Here is an 18,387-nt window from a genome sequence, read left to right on the forward strand (position 1 = left end):
ACCCAGAGTCACATAGCTGACAAGTGGCAGAGGCATAATTAGAACCCCCGACCTCTGACTCCCAACCCCGTGCTCTTTCCACTAAGTCACGCTGGGTGTCCAGTAGTAACAGTAGCATGTACTGAGGGCCTACTACTACTACTAATAACTGCGGTATTTGTTAAGCGCTTACCATGTGCCAGGCACTGTACTAAGCGCTGGGGTGGATACAAGCAAATCGGGTTGGACACAAACCCTGACCCACGCGGGGCTCACAGTCTCAATCCCCATTTTACAGATGAGGCAACTGAGGCCCCGAGAAATGAAGTGACTTGCCCAAGGCCGCCCAGCTGACAAGTGGCGGAGCCGGAATTAGAACCCATGACCTTCTGACTCCCTTCTGATAATGCCCATACTTTATCCGCTAGTGGCATCATTTACCGAGCATCCGCTTGGTGTGATGCACTAGACACTTGAGAAGTACAGAATGATCAAATGGCACGTTCCCTGCCTACAAGGAGCTAACATTCTGATGGGCGAGAAAGGTGTAGTAAAAATGTTTACAACTTGAGGGGTCAAGAGAAATAATTTAGCACATACATAAATATGTCTGCTCAACTTGAATGGATGTCTGCCTTTCCCTCCCGGACTGTGAGCTCGTTGTGGGCAGGGATTGTCTCTCTTTATTGCTGTATTGCACTTTTCCCCAAGCACTTAGTACCGTGGTCTGCTCCCAGTGAGTGCTCAATAAATAGGATTAAGTAAGCTACTGTGTTGTGTCTGACCTATCTTGTATCCACCCTACCGCAATGTGGCACACAGTAAACACTTACCGGACATCCCAACTATTATTATATTGTGCACAATCAACCCTTTGTATTTTTTGAGCGCTTACTGGTGCAGAGAACTGTACTAAGCACCCGGGAGAAAATACTACAACAGAACTGGTAGATTTGTTCCCTGCCCGGAAGGAGCTTACAGTCTAGAGTGGGAGATATTAAAATATGTGCATAAGTGCTGCGGGGCTGAGAGTGCGAGGAATATCGGGTGTTTATACGGTGCAGATGCAAGTGCACAGGAGACGGAGGAGGGAGGGGGAGTAGGACTTAGAGGGGAAGGTCTCTTGGAGATGTGATTTTAGTAGCAGGGCTTTCAAGGTGGGGAGACTGGTGGTCTGTCAAATATGAAGGGAGAAGGAGTTCCAGGACATAGTTCTAGGTGCTGGGGAAGGAGATAAAGGTAGTAAAAAATTCAAGAAGCCTATTATCTAATGAGAGAGAGAAAAAAGACAGATACGGATGGGTGCGCTATAGTTAGAATAAAGAAGAGATGGAACTAGGCCACATGACTATCCACTCTCCTGTACCGTCCCCTCCCGAGCGCTAAGTACAATGCTCTGCACCCAGGAAATGCTCAATAAATACCACGGGTTGATTGATATAAGAGCAAAGGAGCTCCTAACAAATAAAACGGACAAGCGCTGACGCAGATGACGGATGGTGTGACCAACAAGGTAGGGAATGAATCGGAGAGTACGTCCTGGACACGGTGAACCTCGTGGAGGCTTTTGTAATAGGGACAGAGGTAACATATCGAAGCCGGGAAGGGAGGGCATTTCAGCAATGGGAAAAATCAAGATAATAAACTGGGGAACAGAAACCCGTAAGCCAGGGGCAGTAAGGAGGTTAGTTAGCTAGAGCATAAACTAGGGAATCTGTTTCATCTACTTAATGGCTTGCTTTTTTTTTTATCATTTGTATTTCTGTTGTTTACTGTACATTTAGCAATTCGTATCTGCGTATTCCCATCCTCCTTAGCTCCTAAAGTGGAGGATTTTATTTGTAGTATGCAGTAATAGCAGCGGTAGTGATAATAGTAATAATAACAGTAGTCGCAGCAATAGGATTGACGCATTATGTGCAATGCGTCATACTGTGCACTTTTTAAAGAGCGCAGGGTTGAGATATAAATCCGGTTGCTACCCGCTAAGGGCTCTAAAATGAACTGCTTAGTCCAGTGCTCTGCATCAAACAATGGTATCTACTGAGGACATTCCATGTGCAGCGCACTGGACTAAGCACTTGGGAAAGTACAATACAATAGAGTTTGTAGATATGATCCCAGCCCTCAAAGAGATTACACAGACCAGTGGGAGAGACAGATATTAAAATAAATGACAGACGGGAGAAGTGGCAGAAGGTGAGGCTGTGTCTTGCAGTAGACACTCAAGAGATGTTGTTGAGGCCACGAAGGTGATGGGAAAAGAGAACAAATCAGTAAGAAGGAGGCAGCTTACTAGCAGCTTCCAAACTACGGGCCAGGAGTTTCGATTTATACGAGAGAACTGGAATGCAATCACAGTGTGTCAAGCATACGACTTCACACCCACACAGGTACGAGAGCAGATGGATTTCTACGCACATGTACACATCTAGATGGACCAAGCACAGGTGTATTTTTAAACTTCATAAAAATAGAGTCTGTCGGATATAGCAGCAAACTGAGGAGGCAAAAGAGAAACAGCACAAGGTGCTACAAATATTAAATACAAGGGTAAGAGACAGCTCTTTTTGGGTGCCTGATGAAGCTGTACTTTCCCAAGCACTTAGTACATTGCTCTGCACCCGGGAAGCACTCGATAAATATGATTGATTATTGATTATTAAGACTACGCATCCCGCATTGGCCTTTGGAGCCACATACGCATTCATAGGTGAGCGACACCATCAGCAGTGTCTTCGAATGCAGAAGCCTGCTAGAGGCAGAGCAAAATGACGACCATTGCAGACATTCAGTGAGTTTAGAAAGGCAGGGCGGAACTTTTTAATCTTTGGAAAGAAATTTTCAAAATCAAATTTTGCCCCCAAACTTCTCCAAACCAGAAGGCAGACTACTTACACTGAAGAGCTCTGGGAAATTCTTCTCTATGGAGAAATTTTCGATGAAAGTGGCAAAGCCTTCGTTCAACCACAGATCATTCCACCACTGCATTGTCACAAGGTTACCAAACCACTGAGACAAAAAAACACCACAAGAAAGCCAGGTTACAATCGTCATTTAACCGGGCCAATTTCTAAGAATTTGACATTGTGATTCAAAATAAGGACAGTTCCTTTCCCCAAATCAGTTGTTCCTTATCTAGAGTTGGAGACCTGGGTTCTAATCCTGGCTCTGTCACTGGTCTTCTGTGTGACCTTGGGCAAGTCGCTTCACTTCTCTAGGCCTCAGTTACCTCATCTGTAAAGCGGGGATAAGAGTGTGTGCCCCATGTGGGACAGGGACTGTGTCCAATCTGATTAAATTGATCTACCCCAGTGCTTAGAACGGTGCTTGGCACATAGGGAGTGCTTAACAAGTACCATTATTACTAACGAGCTTATAGTTTAGAGGGGGAGATGGATATTAATAGAAATGAATAAATTATACCAATACCCTTATTGGCTCACAGGAACCGGAAATACCCTTAAATTCATGTGCGACGCTGACTCTGTTCACCTTAATCCTCTTCTACCTATCCCAGCTCTGAATAGTGTGCTTAGCACATAGCCCTTAACACACCACAATTATTATTTGTATGTTAAGCACTTACTGTGTGTCAAGTAGTGAGGCAGAGACAAGATAATCAGGTTCCACGAGGGGTTCAAAAATCTAAATAAAAGGGAGTAGGATCCCCCCTTTGGGATGAGGGGATTGAAGCACAGAGAAGTGAAGTGACTTGCTCAAAGTCATACAGACAAGTGGTGGAGGCGAGATTAGAAGCCAGGTCCTTCTGTCTCTTAGGTCTGTGCTCTCTCCACTAGGCCACACCGCTTCCCTATTATTAGTGCCCAACTATGCACCTCAATAGGGGGGTGAGAGGAAAGACAACAAAATCAGCCCCAATAACTGCAGGAAAGATCGAGCTGTAGCAGGAGAGAAGCAGTGTGGCACAATGGATGAATCACGGGCCTAAGAGCCAAAGGACCTGGGTTCTAATCACTTCAGTCACAACTTCTCAGTGTCTCAGTTCCCTTATCTGTAAAATGGGGATTAAAACTGTGAGTCCTATGCGGACCAGGGACTGTGTCCAACCTGATTATCTTCCATCTATCCCAGCGCTTTACACATAGTGCCTAGCACATAGTAAACACTTAAATACCATAAGAAAAAAAGAACAGGGAGCGAAATGTCGTCAATCGGACCAAGCGGCTTGCCGGAAGTGCCTCTCGCTAAGACTCCATGGCTCTCTCTAAGTACTTTTTCAAGGTGGGTTGCAGGAAAATACTATTGAATGAATGAGTGGGTACTAACTGCAAAATGGGGAGTCTAAACCTGTTCTCCCTCCTACTTAGACTGTGAGCCCTACACGGATAAGGGCCTGTACGTGGCCTGATTAACTTGCATCTACCCCAGCACTTAGAACGGTGTTTGACAAATAGTAAGCGCTTAATAAATACCATAAAGTCACACAGCAGGCAAGTGGAAGACCTGAGATTAGATCTCCGAGGAGCCATCCCACCCCTCACCCCCATCTTTGTCAGAAACAGAAGGAGCGGGACCCCCCCGAGCCACGTGGTAGTCATTCATTCAACCGTATTTATTAAGCGCTTACTCTGTGCAGAGCACTATACTAAGCACTTGGGAAAGTACGATACAACAATAAACAGTGACATTTCCTGCCCACAATGAGCTCACAGTCTAGACAAGGAGGGGACAAACATCGATACAAATAAATAAAATTACAGATATAGATATAAGTGCTGTGGGGGGAAAGGGGGCAAGAGTAAAGGGAGCAAGTCAGGGCGGTCGGGACCTGATGTGCCAGCTCGTGAGCGATGATCCTCGTAATCAACTTCTGATCCGTCACCGAAGAGGTGCGATTGTCAAACAGGAGGGTCTCTTCTCGGAAGGTGATCAGTCCCCAGTTCTCCATGGCTCCAGCCTCGAAGTCAGGAAGAGCTACCAAATCTGCGGGGAGCAAAATCACAGCTTAATCACCCCGGCCGTAGGTGCATCCCAAAATACGCGCATGGCCTAGCAGCGCGGACACCAGCTCAGGAGTCAAGAGTCCTGGAGTCAAGAGTCCTGGTTTCTAATCCCAGCTCCACCACATGCCTGCTCTGGGCCTTTTTCTTTTCTTATAAAATTTATTAAGCACTCGCCAAGCACCCCTCTCAGGATGGCACCTGGAGAGTTTCCGGTCTTGGTACGGGAGAGAGTCAAGCCGAGGCCTACCCATTCCATTCCTAGCTTGGGCAGAGGCTAGAGAGTGGAAGGCAACCTGCTATAAGTCAAAACTCCCCCGTGCTGGACAGCAGCACCATGGGAGAGAGTCGAGGGAGGAGATTCAAGTTTACTGCGTGGAAGAAGGCGACGGAAAACCACTTCTGGATTTTTATCAAGAAAAATCTATGGATACACTACCAAAACAATTGCAGATTGAGAATGGGGCATTCTGGAAGTGATGTGTCCATGGAATCGCTATGGGTCGGAGACGACTCAACAGCATAAGACAAGATACGCTATGTCAAGTACTGTTCTAAGTGCTGGGTAGATAGAAGTTAATCAGGTCAGATACAGGCCCTGTCCCACTTAGGGCTCACAGTCTAAGTAGGAGGGAGAACAGCTGCTGAATCCCCATTTTGCAGCTGAGGAAACTGAGGCCCTGAGAAGTTAAGTGATTTGCCCGAGGTCATACAGCAGATAAGTGGCGGAGACACGATTAGAACCCAGGTCCGCTGGCTCTCAGGCCTGTGCTTTATGGCAGGACCACGCTGCTTTGCGATATATGGGCAAGTAAGGCAGCTAACTTCTGTGTGCCTCAGCTGCCTCCTCCAGAAAATGGGCATTAAACACCTGTCTTCCCTCCCACCTTCTTAGACTGTGCACCCTGTGTGGAACAGGGGAGGAGTCTGATCTGATTATACTGTCCCTACCCCGGAGCTTAGCATAGTGCTTGGCACTCAGTAAGAGCTTAATAAAATAGCATCATTACTACTGTGACTTTTTGGTTCTATTCTTCAGGTGAAAGCCCTCTTGGAAATCCACTGATTTCCACTAAACCTGGCAACCAACCCCCAGGGGAAGACTGAACTCAACACCCCCTTGGGCTTCGCTGTCAAACTGTTCTTTCACCTCTACTGCATCTACATCACAAATCCTCTTTGGATCCAGGATTCCCCCAGCCCCGACTGCCACAGCTCAGGTGAGACCTCCCCCTCAATGAGGAGATCCCCACAGTCATTCTGACTATTCCTTTGACCCCTTCAGATTTCCCCAGGCAAACTCACACTTCCCTTGCTCCTGGCTTCCCAGCTACATTTAGACCACCTTTCCCAGGCAGCCAGATGTCTCTGAACTTTGGAATGACTCAAAACAGATCAGAAAAGCAGCACGTTAACACAGCCTCCTCCCATCGGCTTGGTTTTCATTTATTCGATCGTATTTATCGAGCCCTTACTGTGTGCAAAGCAATGTACTACACGCTTGGGAGAATACAATATATCAGACACATCCCTGCCCACAACGTGCTCAGAGTCTAGAGGGGGAGACAGACATCAATTTAATTAAATAAAAGATTAAATAAATAAATAAAAGATACATACAGATATACACCTATGTGCTGTGGGGATGGGAGGGAGGATGAATGAAGAAGCAAGTAAGAGCGGTGCAGAAGGGAGTCGAAGAAGAGGAAGGAGGGCTTAGTTAGGGAAGCCTTCTTGGAGGAGACGTGCCTTCAGTAAGGTTTTTAAGTGGGGTAGAGCAATTATCTCTCAGATACGAGGAGGGAAGGTGTTCCGGGACAGAGGTAGGATCGCTCATCAGAGCATTGGGAATGAAATACGACATTTTCTTGACCTTGAATCTGCACTATGCCCCAAAAGTCTTTCTTTTCTCCCACGAATGTGCAGCACTTCAGAGTTGAAGCGGCTTACCTAGTTTCTGGAGGGGATATGTAATGTTGAAGTATTTCTGGTAAAAATGCAGGAGCTTCACTGCGGTATCCAGGGCGTGTTCGACTTGGCCGATTTTATCTGGTACCGTATACACAGACACCTGAGTAGGGGCAAAGAAAGAGGGAAAAGTGACGACGAAGAATGAATCCTTAGTCCCAACTTTTCAGTCAAGCAAAACGGGTCCAAGAGGGGACACGCCCAGCCCACCCCACAGTGTAACTTCCCAGAGATCCTCAAATATCAAGTCCTGTACCTGTTTGCTTTGGAGACTCTCCCTCGTCCCCCAAAGAACACTAGAAGTTAGAGTAGTGGTCAAAAATCCTGAGGAATACTAAAAGGGCTTGTTGTTTGCCCTTACACACGTCAGTTTCCTCATCTGTAAAATGGCAATTAAATACCTCTTCTCCCTTCACCTTAGATTTCAAGTTCTTTTAGGAAACAGGGACTGTGACAAGGACTGTACTGGGCAAGAGGCAGTGGGGCCTAGTGAAAAGATCACGGGGCTGGGATTCAGAGGACCTATGTTCTAATCCCAGCTCCACCACACACCAGCTGTGCGACCTTGGGTAAATTATTTGGCTTCTAATCCCGGCTCCATCACTTGTCTGCTGCGTGACCATGGGACCTATGTGACACGCTCACGTCACTTCTCTATGCCTCAGTTACCTCATCTGTAAAATGGGGATTAAGACTGTGGGCCCCGTGTGGGACAGGGACTGTGTCCAATCTGATTAGCTGGTATCTACCCCTGTGCTTAGTACAGTGCCTGGCACATAGTAAGCACTTCAAAAAATACCATTTAAAAAAAAAGAAAATTGGGTTGGACACAGTCCCTGTCCCACATAGGACTCAGTCTTTCCCATTTTACATACAAGGAAACTTAGGCAGAGAGAAGTGACTAACCCAAGGTCACCTAGGAAACAAGTGGCGGACCCGAGAATAGAACCCAGGTCCTCTGATTCCCAGGCCTGTGCTCTTTCCACTAGGTCACTCTGCTTCTCCTTCAATACAACAGATGAGATCCCTGCCTACAAGGAGCTTACAGATAATTATCATACTAATGATAACCATTGTGGTATTTGTTAAGTGCTTATTATATGCCAGGCACTGTACTAAGTGCTGGGTGGATGTGAGCAAATCAGTTTGGACACAGTCCCCATCCTACGTGGAGTTAACAGTCTCAATCCCCATTTTACAGATGCGGTAACTGAGATATAGAGAAGTGAAGTTCCTTTATTCAGTCATATTTATTGTGTGCTTACTGTGTGCAAAGCACTGTACTAAGCGCTTGGGAGAGTACAACAACAGACATATTCCTGCCCACAACGAGCTCACCGTCTAGAGGGGGAGACAGACATTAATACAGATTAATAAATAGGTAAATAAAGTGACTTGCCCAACGTCACAAAGCAGACAAGTGGCAGAGCTGGAATTAGAACACATCACCTTCTGATTTCCAGGCCCGTGCTCTACCCACTAAGCAATCCTGCTTCTCCATGCCCCTTCCTGTTCATCCCAATCCTCTTAGTGCCCCCCGGCTGGGGTGCAGATAGGGAAAAGTGAAAGGGCAGGTAATCAATGAGGCCCCTCGGAACCCCGTTCGTGCCTCTTGCCAAGGCACGAGGGAGTTTGAAGTTGGCAGCCACAACCGACGCAGAATGGATTCCGAGGAAATCAAAAGGCAGACTTGCATCTCATTTTGGCTGCCAACCGTTGGCTCTAATGACTCAGCTACTCTAAGAATAGTGTAAACATGCTGCAGCAACAGCAGCAGAGAGCTCGGTTCCCAATCAGGGATCAGTACACCCTGATGCTTGATGGAAGTCGATCAATCAATTGTATTTATTGAGGGATTACTGTGTGCAGAGCACTGTACTAAGTGCTTGGGAGGGTACCATACAACGGCTTTGGTAGACAAGTAAACCAATCAATCAATACATGGCAGTTAATGGAGCTCTTACTATGTGCAGAGCACTGTACTAAGTGCTCGGGAGAGTAACGGACTGTAAGCTTGTTGTGGGCAGGGAATATGTCTGCTGTATTGTTATACTGTACTTTTCCAAGTGCTCAGTACAGTTCTCTGTACACAGTAAGTGCTCAGTAAATATGACTGAATGAATACGAGAGTTGGTAGATGTGTTCCCAGCCCACAGTGAACTTGCAGTCAGTTCAGAGGGACAGCCAAGCAGCTGGAGAAACACTTTTGAACCCAACTTCCAAAGGCTTTGATCATTTTACAGAAACCTCCCAGTGAAACTGTATACAACCTAGACATTTTCTAGAGAGAAGTAACGCTCTCTGGATCGGAAGAATTGCAATCAGTCAGTGGTAAAGACTGATCACTTACTCTATGCCGAGAACTGTACTTGGGAGAATATAATAGGCTGGGCAGATATGAATCTAGACTGTAAACTCCTCGTGGGCAGAGAACAAATCTACTGTACTGTACTCTCCCATGCACTTAGTACAAACAGAAACTCCTTACCAGTGGTTTTAAAGCACTCAATCAGTTTTCCCCTCCTACCCGACTCACTGATCTCCTACTACAGCCCAGCCCACACACTTTTTCCTCTAATGCCAGCCTTACCTCAGTTTCATCGATCTCAGCGCCAACTCCTTGCCCTTGTCCTGCCCCTGACCTAGAACTCCCACCTCTCCACATAGGCCAGATCTCCACTCTCCCCACCTTCAAAGCTTTATTTAGGTCACATCTACTCCAAGAAGCCTTCCCTGATTAAGCCCTCCTTTCCCCAGCTCCCTCTCCCTTCTATGTTTTCCATGCACTTGGATCTGTACCCTTTGGGCATTTGGTTTTCACCCCACCCTTAGCCCCACAGCACCAATGTACATCAAATTATTTATTAACATCTGTTTCTCCCTCTAAACTGTACGCTCACATAGGAGTTGGACTATAACCAATCTTGTGTTTACCCTAGCACTTAGTAAGTGCCTGACACATAGGAAGCGGTTAACAAATACAATAAAAAAGGGCTCAGTAGAGTGCTCTCCACCTAGGAAGTGCTCCATCAGTACCACTGAGATTGATTGGTTTGCATATAGCCAACGTTCAATAAATCAATTCGATTGACTGATGATCCCTGCCCTCAAGGAGCCTAAAATCTAGCCTTGGTGGCAAGATGGGAATCTGATCTTCCCTCTCCTCCACAGAGTTAACTTCTTTCTGAAGCAGAGGAAACTCTGGGTTGTTAATCAGCCAAGGGGACAAGGACTCCTTCATGGCCTTCCAGGAAAGCACAATCGGGTACAAAGGATTTAAGACACCCAAAAATAAAGCACCTTTATATTATGAGCTTGTCTGTTCCCTGACAAGTTCCAGGTTTACGGGGTCAATGACTGGTTCCTGAGAGGAACAGCTTCCCGATCACCAAACAGTACTGCCTCTATCTAGCCTGGTGAGGCCTAACTGGTCTGTGGAGAGGAATATCTTTCAATCAGAAACAGGCAATGTGCACACAGCTGAGGACTGAATAAGGTGTATCAAGGAAGACTATTACTTTTAGGGATTGGGAAGCTAGGCTCTTTTCTTGATTTCCTGCAGATAGAAATTTGCACATATTTCTCCCTACTAAGTGGGCCCTCTGCTTAGGGTTCGTACTCAAACCCACCAGGATTTCATGACCGCGTGTATGTTTTTGTGTATGTGTGTATAAAAATTGATATGTTTAGCAAACAATCCGAGAGGGTACAAAAGTTACTAGTTAAGCACTCGGGCTTACCACCAGCCTAGAATTTTCCTCCGTAGCAGCGACAGAGAAAGATGACAACACTGCTTCAAGAGGATGATGAAAAAGAGAGACATTCAAAAGTGGCACTTTCAGAAACAGCATAGCCTAATGGATAGAGCACGGGCCTGGGAGTCAGAAGGACTTGGGTTCTAATCCTGGCTCCGTCACTCGTCCGCTGTGAGACTTTGGACAAGTCGATTCACTTCTCTGGGCCTTGGTAACCTCATCTAGAAAATGGGGATGACCACTGTTGGCCCCCGATGGGACAGGGATTGTGTCCAATCTGATTTGCTTGTATCCACCCTAGCATTTACTGTACTTGGTGCCTGGCACATAGTAAGTGCTTAACAGATACCAGGATTATCATTTATTATTATATGAAATTTCAAGTTATTAAGTGATTAAAATCATGGGGGTAGGAGGGGGTGGTGGATAAAGCCGGAATTTTGGTCACCGAATTTCCCACACCGCCTGGTCCAGACAGGGCTCATCAAAGCTTGCGAGTAGCAGGTTCAAAACAAACTAACTCCCCTCCCCAAAGATGATGGTAAAAATAGGGGATTTGTTGCCACAGGAAAAGTTTTGCAAGCCCAGAGCATCAGTAGGGGTACATTTAAGACTGAAGAAGCCATAATGTTAGACAGTGCTATATAACTTTGGTCAGACTTTGGTGACAGCTGTGTGTTTGTGTCTAAACATTCAAAGGTTCTGCTGACAGCTGCAGGGGAACTGCTGAAAAGGAAAGGAGAAACTATATTTCCCATGAAGCAAAGGAGCTGACTCGTCAAAGCAGCCCCTGTCTCCCAGAATATGTTGGTAGAATAAACATTTGGTCACTAGAAAGAAAGTTAAGTGTGAGACTGAGATTGTGTGAGAGTGTGTACTTGCTGTGTGAGAGTATGGGCGTGTGATTTTATTTCATGACCACAGCCAGATATTCTGGGTTTTCTTTTTTTTTTTTTTAAATGACGGTATTTGTTAAGCACTTAATATATGCCAGATTTTTTTCAATGGCATTTGTTAAGAACTTACTAATTGTCAGACACTGTTCTAAGCGTTGGGGTAGGTGCAAAGTAATCAGGTTGAACACAAACCGTATCCCATGTGGAGCTCATAGTCTTAATCCCCATTTTCCAGAGGAGGTAATTGAGGCACCAAGAAGCTCAGTGACTTGTCCAAGGTCACAGTAGATAAGTGGCAGAGCCAGGATTAGAATTCAGGTCCTTCTGACTCCCAGGGCCGGGCTCTATCCACACTGCTTCTCTGCTCTTCTGGGAACATTCCTTCCACAGCCCACAGTCTCTGAAGCCGATGATCATGTATCTACCCCAGGGCTTAGAACAGCGCCTGGCGCGTAGTAAGCACTTAACAAAGACCATAAAAAAAAAAGAGCCTCAATCTGAAGCTCAGGGGCTGAGAACATTAAGGTTTTCCAGGGCGTGAGCAGTTCCTCTTGCTTTACTTTGTGAAGTTTCAATCAGGGCCCTCCCCCACCGCCAGAGTGTCTCAGTCACCCCAGGGTGGAAGCCACCGCGGGACAATGGGAAGGACTGCTGAATCACATCGGTAATGGCGGAGAGGAGCTGGGGGCGACGGCCATGACTCCCGCTCTACTTCCGACATCCCCGGGCGAGGCTCTTGGCAGGACCTTGAGCGGAATGGGGTAAGAGGGGAACTTCGGGCCCCTGGCGCCGGCTAAGGCCTGCTGATCCACGGACCCAGGAGTCCGGCCGTCGGCCTGCTGCCCTCTTGCATCAGGGGTCAGTGCCGGATGGCGACAGTGCGGTAGCGTCCTGGGCTGGGGCGTGACTGCTAAGAGCTAAAATGCCAGCTTCTGCCTCCTGATGTGAGGGGCAGGGAGGTGTGGAGACAAGCACACTTACCCTACGGACCCAGGGACGCTAATCAGATAACGCTGCCCTAGAATATCGACAGCATCTCAACTGAGAGGCGGAGCCAAAATACAGCTACTAATGCTGGATCGAGAACGAGGATGAGAGAAGCAGCATGGCCCAGTGGAAAGAGTACGGGCCTGGGAGTCAAAAGGACCAGGGTTCTAATCCCAGCTCCGCCACTTGTCTGCTGTATGAACTCGGGCAAGTCACTTTACTTCACTGTGCCTCAGTTCCCTCACCTGTAAAAGGAGGATTAAGGTGAGCCCCATAAGGGACACTGACAGTGTCCAACCTGATTAATTTGTATCTCCCCCAGCGCTTACTCCAGCGCCTGGCACATAGTAAGCGCTTACCTAATACAATAAAAAGAAAGATGAAATTGGGTGAGAGATATTACTGAAGTCCCTCATTTTTCCCTCTTAGTCTAAAATCTGGTTGCCCTTTAAGTTACTTCAGAGACCAAGCCCTTTCTGACAGGAAGCATTATTTTTTTTTTTGAGAAGCAGCGTATCTTAGCGGAAAGAGCACAGGATTTGGAGTCAGACGGTGGTTCTACTCCCCGCTCCATCACATGCCTGCTGTGAGCCCTTGGACAATTTTCCAGCACCTCAGTTTCCTCATCTGTAAAATGGGGCTATCTCCCCAACAGCATCCACCAGTGCCTGCTGTTCTCCCCTGCAGCTCTCAGGGGGCTGCATCCAGAATGCCTTATGCATCGTGGGTCTCCCACTTGGATTTAATAATAATGTTGGTATTTGTTAAGCGCTTACTACGTGCAGAGCACTGTTCTAAGCGCTGGGGGAGAGACAGGGTCATCAGGTTGTCCCACGTGAGGCTCACAGTTAATCCCCATTTTACAGATGAGGTAACTGAGGCACAGAGAAGTTAGTGACTTGCCCACAGTCACACAGCTGACAAGTGGCAGAGCAGGGAGTCGAACCCATGACCTCTGTCTCCGAAGCCCAGGCTCTTTCCACTGAGCCACGCTGCAACTCATCCTGGATCATCCCACCAAGTGCTCATGTGACTCCCCGCCTTGCTATGTCACTTGAGCAAGTCACTCTCTGTGCCTCAACTTCCTCAACTGTAAAAAGGGGATTCAATCCTTCTCCCTCCTACTTGGACTGTGAGCCCCATGTGGGACAGGGACTGGGTCCAACCGGACAAACCTGATGTCCCCCAGCACTTAAGCATAGAAGCAACGTGGCTCAGTGGAAAGATCCCGAGCTTCGGAGTCAGAGGTGATGGGTTTATTGCCATTGTTCTCGTCTGTCCGTCTCCCCCGATTAGACTGTAAGCCCGTCAAACGGGAGGGACTGTCTCTATCTGTTGCCGACTTGTTCATTCCAAGCGCTTAGTACAGTGCTCTGCACATAGTAAGCGCTCAAAAATACTATTGAATGAGTATTGAATGAATGGGTTCGACTCCCGGCTCTGCCACTTGGCAGCTGTGGGACTGTGGGCAAGTCACTTCACTTCTCTGGGCGTCAGTTACCTCATCTGTAAAATGGGGATTAAAACTGTGAGCCCCACGTGGGCCAATCTGATCACCCTGTATCCCCCCCAGTGCTTAGAACAGTGCTTTGCACATAGTAAGTGCTTAGCAAATACCACCATTATTATTATAGTTTGACACATAGTAAGCATTTAAATAAAACAAACCCCTTTCCTGGCTCCCAGGGCCCTCGTCGACTATTGTTTATTGCTATATCGTACTCTCCCAAATCCTTAGTACAGTGCTCTGGACAAAGTAAGCTCTCAATAAATATGACTGTCTGACAGACTCCTCTAGGGGACCTCCACTCTGCCACCCTGGGATCCCACGCCAACTCTCCTCCACCTCCTGGAGGTCCCTCCATCCTGACCCACCTTCCACCACCCCGGCAGGATGGACAAAATCAGCCGCAGACTGGCAGCACCGCGACAAAACTGCTAGAGGTCTGCTGCGGTCACAGTTGTGACTGTGGATTCTGAGCTGTTTGAAGCTCGAAATGGAGCTTGAATAAGCACTTAACAAAAGCCACTATTATTATTATTATTACTCTCTTACTTAAGGAATAACCATTTTCCCAGAACGACGGCTCGTAGGAGTCAACCAGTCCTAGCACAATTTGAGTTAATATGTTTTGGCTAGCGGTGTGGTAGGATTGAGGGCTAGAGAAGCAGCGTGGCTTAGTGGAAAGTGCACGGGCTTGGGAGTCAGAGGTCCTGGGTTCTAATCCCGGCTCCGCCACTCGTCAGCTGTGTGACTTTGGGCAAGTCACTTAACTTTTCTGGGCCTCAGTGACCTCATCTGTAAAATGTGGATTAAGACCTTAAGCCCCATGTGGGACAACCATGTATCTAACCCAGCGCTTAGAACAGTGATTGGCACATAGTAAGCACTTAACAAATACCATCATTATTAGTAGTAGTAGTAGTAGTAGAAAGAGCACAGGATTGTGAGCCAGGGGACCTGGGTTCTGATTCCGGATCCGCCACCTGCCTGCTGTGTGACCTGAATCAAGCCACTCAACTCCTCTGTGCCTCAGTTTTCTCACCTTAAAGTGGGGATTCAATACCTGTTCTCCCTCCCCCTTAGATTGCGTGGAAAAAGGATTATGTCTCACCTGATTATACTGTATCTACCCCCAGTGCTTAGATCGTAGTAAACACCTCATAAATTCTACAATTTCTTTATTATTATTAGACCACTGTTGAAGAATTTGTACTACCGCACAAACCTGTTGGGATATACAAAATTTGGTACTGGAAAAAATGGCTTGGGCATTCCACTCAGCGTCTGTCACAAGGTGAACTGCCAACTGAATTTTCCTTCACACGAGGTTCGCATCCCTTTTGCTATAGGGAAGCCAGGTTGCCTAGTGAAGACAGCACGGCATTAGAGTCTAGGTTCTAATTCTGGCTTCACCACATACTTGCTGTGTGACCTTGGGCAAGTCCCTCAGCTTTTCTCTGCTTCACTTCCCTCATCTGCAAAATGGGGATTCAACACCCATTCTCCCTCCTACTTAGAATGTGAGCCCCACGAAGAACCCAATCATCCTGTATCTATCCCAATGCTTACTGCAGCACATGACACCTAGAAAGCACTTAACAAATCCCACAGTCATTATAAGAGAGTTGGGTGACTCTCCGAGGCGCTGGGGTAGACAGGGTTCAAAGAAAATCACTTACCAGAATGTCATCCACCTCTCGACTCAGATTCTTCATTTCGGCTACGATGAAGGCGACCAGGTAAGGACTCATTTTCACACTCTCATAAAATTCATCCTGGACCAGCCCGTCTCCAACCGGAACCGTTGTTTTCTACGGAGAGCAGAGGAGAAAGACGGAACCAATGAACCGGGATGGCCAAGGTGATGAGCTCGCAGAACTAATGAGTCCTATCTTGTACCTACCCCAGTGCTTAGCCAATATTAAGCGTTTAACAAGAACCATAATAATGACATAAAACTATAGCGTGGGAACACGATGGTCGGTGTAGACAGTGGAGTCATTCATTCGTTAATTCAGTTGTATTTACTGAACACTTACTGTAAGCAGAGCACTGTACTAAGTGCTTGGGAGAGTACAAAATAACAATAAAGACACATATGCTGACCACAACGAGCGTACAGTCTAGGGAGGGAGGGAGACATCAAAATCAATAAATAAAATTCAGATACAATAAACAAATGACAGACATAATACATAAATTAGAGGTATTTATAGTGGACCTAGCTTGGTCAGTCACGCTCATCCATTCTAGGCCTGGGGCCATCTTGAAAATATAAGTAAATCCCCTCAGATCTGACTCACTCCTCTCCCCTGGCTTCGCCACTATAAGCCTCTTTAGGATTTTCTGTGAGTCGATTTTCGTTCCCCCGAAGTTGCTTCTATGACCCCCGGCGGTCTGAGTACATTGGAACGACCAAAAACACCTACCGGATTTTTAAGGGTAGGTTGTAGTCTATGGCCCCCATATCCTGCTTTATAAATGTGGGGACAGAGCCTGAACCATTCTGACTTTGGCCAAGGAGAACCCCAGCGTAGCATGGTCTAGTAGAAAGACCATGGGCCTGGAGGTCAGAAGAACCTGGGTTCTAATTCCAGCTGTGCTACTTGCCTGCTGTATGAATTTGGGCAAGTCACTTCACCGCAATATGCCTCAGTTCCCTCCTCTGTAAAATGGAGATTAAGACTGTGAGCCCCATGTGGAACAAGGACTTTGTCCAACCCGATTAGCTTGTTTCTACTCCAGAACTTAGTAGAATGCCTGGCACATAGTAAGCACTTACCTAATACCATAAAAAAATTGAAATTAGGTGGGACATATTATCGAAGTCCCTCATTTTTTCTCCCCAGCCCAGGAGTCACCTAGTCTGAAATCTGTCCTTTAAGTTACTTTAGAGCCCAAACCCTTTCTTTCAGGAAGAATTTTTTTTTTTAGTACACTGCCTGATTCCCAGAAAACGCTTAACAAAAATATAAGCTCTAGACTGTAAGCTCATGGTGGGCAGAGAATGTGTCTGTTTATTGTTATATTGTACTCTCCCGAGCGCTTAGTAAAGTGCTCTGCACACAATAATCAATAAATACGAAGAGTGACAAACACCATTTTTTAAAAAACGTGGCTTTCTCTAGAACCTGGAAGGGGCCTGGTATAGTAATAATAATAATAATGTTGGTATTTGTTAAGCGCTTACTATGTGTCGAGCACTGTTCTAAGTGCTGGGGTAGAGACAGGGTAATCAGGTTGTCCCACGTGAGGCTCACAGTTAATCCCCATTTTACAGATGAGGTAACTGAGGCACAGAGAAGTTAAGTGACTTGCCCACAGTCACATAGCTGACAAGTGGCAGAACCACGATTCGAACTCATGACCTCTGACTCCCAAGCCCGTGCTCTTTCCACTGAGCCACGCTGCTTATAGTGATGTGGCTGATCCTGCTGTTTGCAGGCACGACCCCCCAAAACACAGAGACACAAACACACCCCACCAGAGATCCTTCCTGCTGAGGAGAGAAATGGTACCTTTGGCATATTGGACAAGGCGGTCTGATGCTCCTCCCTCACGATCTTGATGAGAAACGTGGCTTTAAACGCCGGCTCGTCGAAACAGGGGAAAGCAGACCTCGCTGCCAGGGGTTCAAACTGAGTGGCCGCAAAGTACCTAAAAGAACAAAGCGGACAACACCATTAAAAAATGTGTCAGCAACAGGACAGAGAAGCATGAAAGGCCACGGGATGACCTAGACTTCCCAGTCAGGCAGTCAATCGTATTTATTGGACGCTTACTGTGTGCAGAAAGCCGTACTGAGCGCTTGGGAGAGAACAATATAACAACATACAGACATATTTCCTGCTCTCAATGAGCTAACAGTCTAGAGCGGGGGACACTCATCAATATAAATAAATTATGGATATGGACATAAGTGCTGTGGGGCTGGGAGGGGGGATGAACGAAGGGAGCAAGTCAGGGTAACAGAGAAGGGAGGGGGAGAGGACGAAAGGAAGGCTTAGTCCGGGGAGGCCTCTTGGAGGAGATGGGCCTTCAGTACAGCTTCAAAAGAAGGGAGAGTAATCGTCTGTCGGATACAAGGGGGGGAGGGCGTTCCAGGCCAGAGACAGGACGTGGGCATGAGATCGGTGGTGAGACGGACGAGAATGAGGGACACTGAGAAGCATTACAAGAGTGAAGTGTGGAGGCTGGGTCGCAGTAGGAGAGTAGAGAGATGAGGTAAGAGGAGGCAAGGTGATTGAGTGTTTTAAACCAATAGTGAGGAGTTTCTGTTTGATGCACAGCCCCGACTGCAGAAGGTTGGACAAGATCACAACTCCGTATTTTAC

The 18,387-nt window shown here is 46.9% G+C and overlaps 1 protein-coding gene across 1 annotated transcript in view; it reads right to left on the bottom strand.

Annotated features, from left to right (window-relative positions):
• LOC100081694 (leucyl and cystinyl aminopeptidase) overlaps positions 1-18,387 on the bottom strand; it is a 99,670-nt gene that overhangs the window by 27,389 nt on the left and 53,894 nt on the right. Inside the window, exons 3-7 of the mRNA XM_029066908.2 lie at positions 17,572-17,710; positions 15,733-15,864; positions 6,894-7,014; positions 4,772-4,926; positions 2,878-2,991 (exon numbers count right to left, since the gene is read on the bottom strand). Coding sequence (XP_028922741.1) covers positions 2,878-2,991; positions 4,772-4,926; positions 6,894-7,014; positions 15,733-15,864; positions 17,572-17,710 — 661 coding nt within the window. The remainder of the gene's footprint in view (positions 1-2,877; positions 2,992-4,771; positions 4,927-6,893; positions 7,015-15,732; positions 15,865-17,571; positions 17,711-18,387) is intronic.

Source organism: Ornithorhynchus anatinus, chromosome 1 (assembly GCF_004115215.2).
Source record: "Ornithorhynchus anatinus isolate Pmale09 chromosome 1, mOrnAna1.pri.v4, whole genome shotgun sequence".
Taxonomy (NCBI): domain Eukaryota; kingdom Metazoa; phylum Chordata; class Mammalia; order Monotremata; family Ornithorhynchidae; genus Ornithorhynchus; species Ornithorhynchus anatinus.